This window comes from Hirsutella rhossiliensis (genome assembly GCF_020360975.1).
Source record: "Hirsutella rhossiliensis strain HR02 chromosome Unknown scaffold00001, whole genome shotgun sequence".
NCBI lineage: Eukaryota > Fungi > Ascomycota > Sordariomycetes > Hypocreales > Ophiocordycipitaceae > Hirsutella > Hirsutella rhossiliensis.
In genome coordinates, this window is record NW_025408667.1 from 403,168 (window position 1) to 414,169 (window position 11,002).

At 42.9% G+C, this 11,002-nt stretch overlaps 1 protein-coding gene across 1 annotated transcript; it reads left to right on the forward strand.

Annotated features, from left to right (window-relative positions):
- Positions 1 to 1,887: 1,887 nt before the first annotated feature.
- On the forward strand, positions 1,888 to 3,295 carry HRG_00017 (retrotransposon gag protein; the record flags this gene model as incomplete). The annotated part of the gene is made up of 3 exons (XM_044858488.1): positions 1,888 to 1,981; positions 2,048 to 2,820; positions 2,876 to 3,295. The coding sequence occupies 3 exons, from the start codon at positions 1,888 to 1,890 to the stop codon at positions 3,293 to 3,295; spliced, it is 1,287 nt and encodes a 428-aa protein (XP_044724888.1).
- Between the last annotated feature and the right edge of the window lie 7,707 nt (positions 3,296 to 11,002).

Here is an 11,002-nt window from a genome sequence, read left to right on the forward strand (position 1 = left end):
TAGTATCCCTTAGTTTAACGTTAGCTACTTTAGTATAAGCTAGTTAAAGCGCTAGTTAAAATAACTAAAACTCTTATAAAGAGAGATATAAGAAGTATATAAAAATATATAAAGGTAAAATTAAAGGTAAGAGGTTAAATAGGTAGGGCAAAGATATTTAATTCTTATAAGGGTAGTAATTATAATAAGGGAGTAATTATTATATTTCCTTAATTCTCTTTTATTCCTTTATCTAACGCCCCTTTTTATACTTATTTAGTATCTTAATTAATAAAGAAGATCTTACTTAAAGAAGCTATTAATATCCTTTTAACTACCGAGCTTTTTACTAGTTTTTCCCTTTTATTCTAGCTATTACTAGTATATCTATCTTATCTCTCGCTACCTTTATAAGAAGCTATAGCTACTTCTTCTTCCCTTCTTACCCTTACCTTCCTGTTTATACTTCCTTTTAGCTCCTTCTTTTAAACTAGTTTTTTAGCTTCCTAAGTCCCTCTTACTAAGGGATATCTTTAAGAATATAAATTAAGCTACGCTTTATAATATACCCTCTTAGCTATAGCCTATTATTAAGGGGCAGCGTATACTTAGTATAGTAGTATAAAGCCGAATAATTATTTATTTAAAGCTAAGGAGAAAGAAGGAAAACTTTATTTTAGTCGCGCTAATTATCTATCTTCCTTAGTCCCTAGCTTAACCTATATTTAAGTACTATTTAGCTTAAGTTTAGGTCGAGCTCTACTTATATATAGTTTTACTTTATCCTAACTTTAGTATAGTTACTATAGTATAACCTTAGCCCTTTAAAGGTATAGCCTATAATACTACCCTTACCTTCCCCTTCTTATTAATAGTACTCTTATTCCTCCCTTACTACCTTTTTATTATTACCTTCCCTTTTTTTTTAAGCGCGCGCGGTTACTTCTTTCCGCCTTACGCTCGCTTTATCCCTTTATATACCGCCTTTTTATATACTTATTCTACCTTATTCCTCCCTCTTCTATATATATACCTCTATACCTTACTAACTATATATATACCTTACTACGTATAAATACCCCTTTTCTTTCCCCTCTCCCTCTTACTTTCTTTTTCTTCTTTTAACCTTTACTTCTTTTACGCGCGCGCCCTTACTTTACTTAATTTCTATTACTATGCTACGCTATATTATAACTACTATAGGCCCTTATACGCCCGCTAGCTTCTCTACTTTATATAGTAGTACCCCGCCTCTTAGTATACTAAGCGACTATACTCTACCGCCCTTACGCTAGTTAAAGCGTCCGCCTATATCTCTTAGTAATTATAGCGCGACCTATAGTACTTGTTACGACCCGACCAACGGTTGGTCACAAGCAGCCCTCAACAAGGCCGACACGTGACGGAGGGGTACAGGATCCCGCGAAGTCACGTGATGGATCATTTGGATCACTTGGTGATCCCAACGATCCGGCTCATTGGATCATCTCGATGATCCAACGACGATGTACAGGATCATTGGATCGTCTCAATGATCCAACGATCCGTGAACAGGATCATCACGTTCGCTGAATGATCCACGAAGGACCACTGGGTATATAGGACACCCAATTCCACTCCTTTAGACTAGATAGCTCTTTAGCTTTCAACACAATCATTACGATCCCTATCACGATCTCATCTCTGATTCCGATCACTTGATTACCTGGTTACAGTCTACGGTCTACGACCTCCGACTCATCACCAACGTGACATACTTATCATTGCTCAGACCACGCCCTGTTGTATCTGCCAACATAAACCCCTCGACAGGTTTATCCCTTGGGAATATCACCGGTCGTCACACGTTGAAAGCTCTTGTTCAGAACGATACCGCGTCTCTCTGAGCAATATCGCATAACTGTCAACATGCCTGCACAGCAAACTGGATCAACCAACTCGGGACACCGTGTCGCCGCAGGACATGATGCGCGAAATCATCAGCCTTCGACAGGAGGTCCAAGTACTCAGGAACGGAGGAGGCAACGGACAAGTTAGGGACCTCGGAGAAGCAGTCAAACCAAAACAGCCAGGACCATTCGACGGTACTCATGGCACGCTTCGAGACTTTCTCACCCAACTCAAAGCCTACCACCGATTCTATCCGACCAAGCTCTCGGACCCAGTCGAAAAGGTACTCCACGCAGGAAATTGTTTATCTGGAACGGCACTCGCCTGGTTTGGACCCATCATGAGGACTTTCTCGACAACCAACCAGCGCGACGAGACAACGAGACAGACGAAGTCTTTGCCAGTTTCCAAGGATTCGAAGAAGCCATTACGAAGGTATTCGGAACAACCGACGAGGAACGAGAGGCCGAACAGAAACTTCGAGAACTCCGACAAAGGATCTCAGCATCGGATTATGCTGCGAAGTTCCGTCAAGTCACCTCAAAGCTTGATTGGGACGACGAACCTCTTATGTCACGATTCTACGACGGGCTTAAAGAAGAAGTCAAGGACGAGCTCTACAAGGAAAATCGACCTGACAACCTCTCGGACTACATTGCTATGGCAGTACGAATCGACGACAGACAGTATGCGCGACGCCAAGAAAGAAACAAGGAAGAGGAAACTGGAACCCTTCCTATGGGAACAACTTTAACCGACGCGCCAACTACAAGAAGAAGCGCGAAACTCCCATTGCTTACGCCCACACAACTAACCCAGGCAAAATGGACCTGGATGCAACAAAGAAGGGCGAAGGAAAATGCTTCAACTGCGGGAAAGTTGGACATTTCTCACGAAATTGCAAGCAACCTCGCAAGGAGAAGAAAGTTCACTGGGCCCCAGCCCCAGAAGGTAAGAGACACCTGAACGCTACTAACAAGCAGGAACCAAAGCATGAACTCCTTAGTTGGACTGCATGCTACGACGACAAATGCACGGTACACCTAAGCGACAAAACGGTACCGGATGGTTCCAAAGCCACCAAAGAAAACCCTTGCAATGGTGCAACGAAGAGATCCCACAACACAGAAACAAGTCAAATTCGCAGAACCAGAATACCCCTATCCTGAAGGAGTCTCACAAGACTGGATCAGGAAGAACGGCAAACGATTCCAGGAAGACATGCGAAATAAGGATCGACAACAACGACGGGCAGTCTATAAACAACATAACAAAGAAGATACGGACGCAGCCCTTATGCTCACGAAACTCGGACAACAACCCGAAGAGGAACAACGAAGTTTCGACGACACAAGCTCTGAAGAACAAGACACGCTACAAGAAACAGAAGACGAGGATGAACTCGCACCACCACCCTCACTACTAAGGGAAACGCCACGATTGGAGAACACGCTCCATACTTCGAAGAATTCGAAGAAATGCTCAAAATTGGAACTCAACAAATACCTCAAATTCTCACGGAAAACCAACAAGCTGCATTGATTCGATACCAACCGGCACCACGCGGAGGAGACTACGCTGTGGCTATCGCCGCGGTCGACACCTTTACAGCCCTACAACGAGAATGGCAACCACGAGGAGAATTTTCAGATGACCCAAGAACAGTGCTCAGTCACGAAGAGCACAAACATATTTCATGGATCTCATGCGTCTATTTGGACTGCATGATACACTTCCAGATGAAGGCACGACACGACGCCTTCCCAGTCAGATTCGACGGACAAATACTTTCGAAACCCTACCTAAGCACGGAACTGGACTACTGGAAAATCGATCAACGTTACCCGAACGACCAAGTCATGTTATTGGAACCCGATTACGGCACGCCACTTGAATGCCGCGATGATTACGGTTCTTTAACGAGATGTCTTTCGGAAACATGCAAAATCCACAAACACGCCAAAATTGGGGAATGGCACAACGCCACTCGCTCTAAGGCATCCGAACCATCTATCTTCACAAGACTCGCGCAACGAATCAGATGCGACGAAGAAGATTACAACGAATGTGCACCCGAACTGCAAAGTTCACGAACACGAAAAGGCACGAGCATGGCACAAACGACACAACGGTGCACCAAAGGACTACTGGCGACACCTACGAAGGCTACAAGCTACATTCGACCAAGGAAAAATTAACGCAGAAGAACTACGCGCAAAACAGAAAGACGCAGAACGAAAACTCGATTCCTGGTACGAAAACGAACAGAATTGCGAAGCACGGTACGCAATCAACTGCGAAGCAGCACAATGCAAACAACACAGCGTTGAGAAACAAGAAATCTTCGATTGGCTACAAGAAATCAGTCTCTTGAGCCCCGACACGACACCACGCGACGAAAACATAAAGAAACGATATCAACAACAAATCGAAGAAGAATACCCAAATGAAACGAATAAGGACCAGGCAAAACGAGGTACGCCATCTGTAAAAGGGCTACAGACTGGCACGACACGACAAGATCCAAGGACCCTATGCATGGCAACGGCAAGCCATGGCAACCAAATGGTATTGGACATCCAAATCGCGGGACATCACGTACACGCACTATTGGATTGCGGCGCGATGGGCAATTACGTTTCACCTAGAGTCATCAATCGTTACCGACTCCCATGGAGACACAAGAAAGATCCATATGAACTCACGAATATCGAAGGAGAGGCCTTCAACTATAACAACGGAATCATTGATATGGAGATTGATCACCTCGACATCAATATCCAGGGCCACGACGAACGAGTCGACTTCGACATCATGGACATTGGAGAACACGACCTTGTGTTAGGGCTTCCATGGTTACAGGAGAGCAACCCACTGATCAACTGGAAAACTGGCCAGCTGCGTTGGAACGACGACGCAAGTTTCAAGACCAGCAGATTTGGGAGAAAGCAAAATTTTGCGATGATTTAGCCACTGAACAGGACGAAAGGGATGACCGTTCAAGCAAATCATTACGGGCTTCAGCGATACAAACGAAAACAGCAACCGAACCGGCGGACACAACAAAATCGACTGACAAGACCCACGTACTGACCAACACGGCTGTACAACCTGGCATCCGACATAAACAGAACAAAGGACACAACAAGAAGATCCGAAGAGTTATTGCCACTCTAAGGAAAGACCTCGAACAAATCAACAAAGAGCTCGAGTCAGGGAAACCAGCTCTCAAAAGAAAGAACAAAGCCCACAAGACAGAATGAAGAACATCCCACAGGAATACCGGAAATACGACAAACTCTTCAAGGAAGAACTCGAGACAGGGTTACCCGAACACAGTCAATGGGACCACGAAATTTGTCTCAAAGATGGAAGAACGCCGACGTTCCATAAGATTTACAACCTAAACGAAAAGCAACTGCAAACGCTACGCGACTACCTCGACGAGAATCTACGAAAGGGATACATACGAACATCAACATCCGAAGCAGGCTACCCAGTCATGTTTGTTCCAAAGAAAAACGGCAAGCTACGACTAGTTGTCGACTACAGACGCCTAAACGATATTACAATGAAGGACCGAACACCATTACCGCTTATATCGGAACTACGAGATCGACTGCACGGCAAAAAATGGTTTACAGCCCTCGATCTCAAAGGCGCCTACAACTTAATACGCATGAAGAAGGGACACGAATGGATGACAGCTTTCAGAACGAAATTCGGACTATTCGAATATCTGGTAATGCCATTTGGACTCACAAATGCACCAGCTACCTTCCAACGGATGATCAACAATGTCCTACGCGAACACTTGGACATCTTTGTGGTAGTATACCTGGATGATATCCTAATCTTCTCGGACACCCTAGAAGAACACAAGGAACACGTCCACAAGGTACTCCGCGCACTTCAGAATGCGAAGTTACTGGTTGAACCAGAAAAAAGCAAGTTCCACACACAGGAAGTAGATTTCCTCGGACACACGATCTCACCAGGAGAGATACGAATGCAACAAGACAAGATCAACTCAGTCAAAGAATGGCCAACGCCAAAGAACGTCAAGGACGTACAAAGTTTCTAGGATTTGCGAATTACTACCGACGATTCATCAAAGATTTCGGAAAGATTGCAACACCACTACACGACTTAACGAAGAAGGAAAAAGAGTTTACATGGGACGACAAAGCCAACGAAGCTTTCGAATGCATCAAAACGACGATTACGCAAGAACCGGTCTTAACCACCTTCGATCCAGAACGACAAATCGAACTCGAAACCGATGCATCAGACTTTGCTCTAGGAGCACAAATCGGACAGAAGGACGATGAAGGAAGACTACGACCAATTGCATTCTACTCGAAAAAGCTACATGGCGCAGAACTCAATTACCCCATCTACGACAAAGAATTCCTCGCAATCATTCAAGCTTTTAAGGAATTTCGACACTACCTTCTCGGAAGCAAACACAAAATCAAGGTCTACACAGATCACAAAACATCTCACATTTCGCGACGACGCAACAATTGAACGGACGACAGATCCGATGGGCCGAATGTCTATCAGAATTCGACTACGAAATAATCCACAGAAAAGGAACAGAAAACGGTCGAGCTGATGCCCTCAGCCGACGATCCGACTACGACACAGGAGCACCTATTGTGAAAGGACAACTCCTTGAGCTCAACAATGAAGGAATATGCAACAACGACAGCTTAACGCAATCTTCAAGGTCAATCCAGACGAAGGCCTTACGAAGAAGATCCAACAAGCCTACGATAAGGTTGATTGGGAACCACTTCCAGTTGTTTGGGAAGATGGCCTGGCAAAGCATCAAGGAAAGATCTTTGTACCAGAAGAACTTCAGGACGAAGTTATACGCGAAATTCACGAACACCCGACACACGGACACCAAGGAATCCGGAGGACGATGGAAAGAATTCGACGAATCTACGACTTTCCACGGATGAAGAAACGAATCAGCGAAACTATCAGAAAATGCGAACTTTGCGCACGAAGCAAAGCTGAACGACACAAGCCATACGGAGAATTGCAACCGTTACCAGTACCAAAGAAACCATGGGACTCGATAGCTTTCGACCATATCACAAAGCTACCACCGTCAAAAGAACCCATGACCAACGTCAAGTACGACAGCATATTCGTCATTACCGACAGATTGACGAAGTACGGATACTTCTTACCGTACAAAGAAGCAAGCAACGCAGAAGAGCTAGCATATGTGTTCCTACGAACTATTGTCAGCAATCACGGACTACCGAACGAGATTGTCTCTGACAGAGGAAGCACATTTGGCCAAGTTTTGGCAAGCTCTCATGGCACAATTAGGAACGAAACATAAGCTCAGCACAGCTTATCACCCACAAACAGATGGACAAACAGAACGACTCAACCAAACGCTTGAACAATATTTACGATGCTACATCAGCTACGAACAAAACGATTGGGTTAAATGGCTACCGACGGCACAACTAGCTTACAACAGCTCAGTCACAGAGACAACCAAGCTCTCACCAGCATACGCCAATTACGGATACAACCCAGAAGCATTCAAGGTCACTCGACAAGGACCACAAGCGGAACGAGCGATACTGCAAGCAGATCAGCTACGAAAATTGCATGAAGAAATGCAACAAGAACTTCAATTCGTCAGAGAACGAATGTCCACTCACTACAATCGGAAAAGATTGCAGGGACCAATCTTTCGAGAGGGAGACATGGTCTACCTCGTACGACGAAACATCAAAACAAAACGACCAAGCAACAAATTGGATTTCAAGAAACTTGGACCGTTCAAGGTCAAGAAAACCATTTCAAAAGTCAACTACGAACTTTCGCTACCAACAACAATGCGGATACACCCGATATTTCATATCTCATTATTGGAACCAGCACCACGAGACGCCAAACCACAGGACAAAATCGAAGTCGACGATGATCAAGAATACGAAGCCGAACAAATACTGGATACAAGAAGACAAGGTCAGCAACAAGAATACCTTGTTAAATGGAAAGAATACGGACCAGAGGAAAATACCTGGGAACCACTCAAGCACCTGACGCACTGCGGCTCCTACTTCGGCAGTTCCACCAACGAACCCAAGGTCAGCCAGAAAAGACGGAGAGAGCGCCTCGGGGTGGACAGCGTCCCAGTCTCCGACAAACTCCGAAGGCAACCGATCAGAATGAGGGGAACACGGCTGCACCTCACTAACTCGACGCTGCTCCCTCTCCGCTTCCTCGCGCTCGACGCGCTCCAACTCCTCGACACTATCAAGACCACGAGAAACCGCCTGCATCATTCTCTCGAACCACATCTTCTTTTGCTTCCGCAACCGCTCCACTTTGGCATCCAACTTGCGACGCTCCTCCGCAGCCTCGAGCTCAGACTCTATTTTTTGGTGCTGTGCGCCAATCTTGCGGAGCTGCTGGACCGAAAGCCCCTTGGCATCGCAGTAGGATAGGTTCAGGCGAACGCAGTCATAACAACGTGACGAGTCGGACACCGATATTTGGCAATCCGTGAAACCACGAGAACGGCAAGACGAGCATGCTTCAGGCATGATGGCGGAACTTCCCAGTATAACGCCGAGAAGGGCGTTGCGCTGCTCTGTCTTGGAAGAACGAGGTTTGAAGCGATTCTTAAGAACACGGTCAGACGGCATGACGGGCCATGATGATGAAGGAAGGAAAGAAAAAACACACACACTCACGCAGAAAGACAGCCAGGATACGCGACACGGCGGCTAAAGCAGGTCTTGAGGGCAAGACCAAAAGAGGGGGAGACCTGATGTTACGACCCGACCAACGGTTGGTCACAAGCAGCCCTCAACAAGGCCGACACGTGACGGAGGGTACAGGATCCCGCGAAGTCACGTGATGGATCATTTGATCACTTGGTGATCCCAACGATCCGGCTCATTGGATCATCTCGATGATCCAACGACGATGTACAGGATCATTGGATCGTCTCAATGATCCAACGATCCGTGAACAGGATCATCACGTTCGCTGAATGATCCACGAAGGACCACTGGGTATATAAGGACACCCAATTCCACTCCTTTAGACTAGATAGCTCTTTAGCTTTCAACACAATCATTACGATCCCTATCACGATCTCATCTCTGATTCCGATCACTTGATTACCTGGTTACAGTCTACGGTCTACGACCTCCGACTCATCACCAACGTGACATACTTATCATTGCTCAGACCACGCCCTGTTGTATCTGCCAACATAAACCCCTCGACAGGTTTATCCCTTGGGAATATCACCGGTCGTCACAGTACTACTATATAGTAGCTACCTTATCTCGCCTATATAAGCTAAATAACGTCGCTAAACGTTAAGATATAGTATAGTACTTATTAAAACTAAGCGTCGCTATATACTTATAACTACTTTACTTATACTTATACTAGATTACGCTACCTTTTTATTTATTACTCTCCTTTAACTTTATTTAATAGGACGCTAATATAATAGTAGTATACTAAAGATATAATCGCCGCTACTAACGCCCTTTAAGACTATATATCTTAAAGGACGTTTAATAACTACTAAAGCGACCTTTATATATATACTTTATTTCCCTTTTAACCTTATCTTATTACTTATCTTTAACTATTATTTTAATATACTAAGCTTACCTATGCTACTATATCTATATACTAGGCTTAGATATACCTTTATATCTTAAAGTAATTAAGCGGTAGTTAAGAAAGGCGTTTATAGTTAGTTAAAATTAAGTTAGTATCCTTAGTACGTCCTATTATATTTATATTTTATCTTATTATATCTTACCTTTATCCCTCTCCTTCTCTATCCTTTACTACTATCTATCTTATATCTATCCTTTATTTATCCCTTATTATTTCCCTTTAATACTATAGTTCTTTTTTATCTTTTCCTTATTCTTTAGTAAGTATCCCTTAACTCTTACCTTTTTCTTTTTCTTCCCCTTTTATCCTTTACTTCCCTTTTCTTATCTTTTACCCTCCTTTTATTCCCCTTTTCTTACCCCTCCTTTATCGTTCTCCTTTATATTTCCCTACTATCTCTTAAATCTCTTTAAGGCTTTTATATCTTAGAAGTTATTTAATAGGTACTATAATAGGTTTATATATACTTACTACTTTATAAGTATTTATTACTATCTACCCCTCCCCTTTTACTTCTACCGCGCTTATTAGATCTCTTTAATAATATACTTAGGCTTATTATCCTCCTTAATTACTAATAATAGTTAGTAGTCGTCGATTACTTATTTAAATAATAAGTTATCTACTACTTAGTAGAGAAATTCTATATAAAGCCTCTTATATACCCTCTTTAGTATATTAAGCTTAACTATATATAAGCTTACTACCTTTATTATAGTATACTTTTAGTATAGCTAGTTAAGCTTCCTATATAGCTAGTTAGTTATATATTTAGCTATATCTATTTATATCTTATCGCTTACTTTAAACCTCTTTATAAGGGCTTTTTTTTAGTTTACTATTTCCTCTTATCTTTCTTATACCGCGATAATAGTAGTTTATAGGAAGTCGGTTACCTCTTTTATTTTTTAGGTAAGCTCCCTCGCCCCCTTTACTTCTAGCGCTAGCGGCCCCTCTACCCTTACTATTTAAACCGGCTCGATATTATATCTATATATTATAAAGAACGGGCTTATACTTATTATTAATACTACGTAGTTATTTAGTATAGCCTATATATATAGTAGCTACGCGTCTTAGTTATCCTAGCTATAGTAAATATATACCTAAAGGTATACTTATACCTCTTAGATTATATACTTAGTCGACCTATCTATCTATAAGTAGTATATATAAGAGTCTATAACTATTATAAGTTATAGGCTTAGGCTATAGCCTAAGCTATATAGTTATATATAAAGGGCCGGATCCTATATATATATATATAGGCTAGCGGTATATAAGAAAGCTCGATATAGCTTATTAATATTATCTTATAGGCGGCACCTATATATACGCCTCTACTTACTTTATAATAATATAAGCTATTAACTAATAGATTTAATAGATATCTCCTTAGAAAGGGTGCTACTTCCTTAAGGGAGCACCCTACTACCCCTTAAGCGGA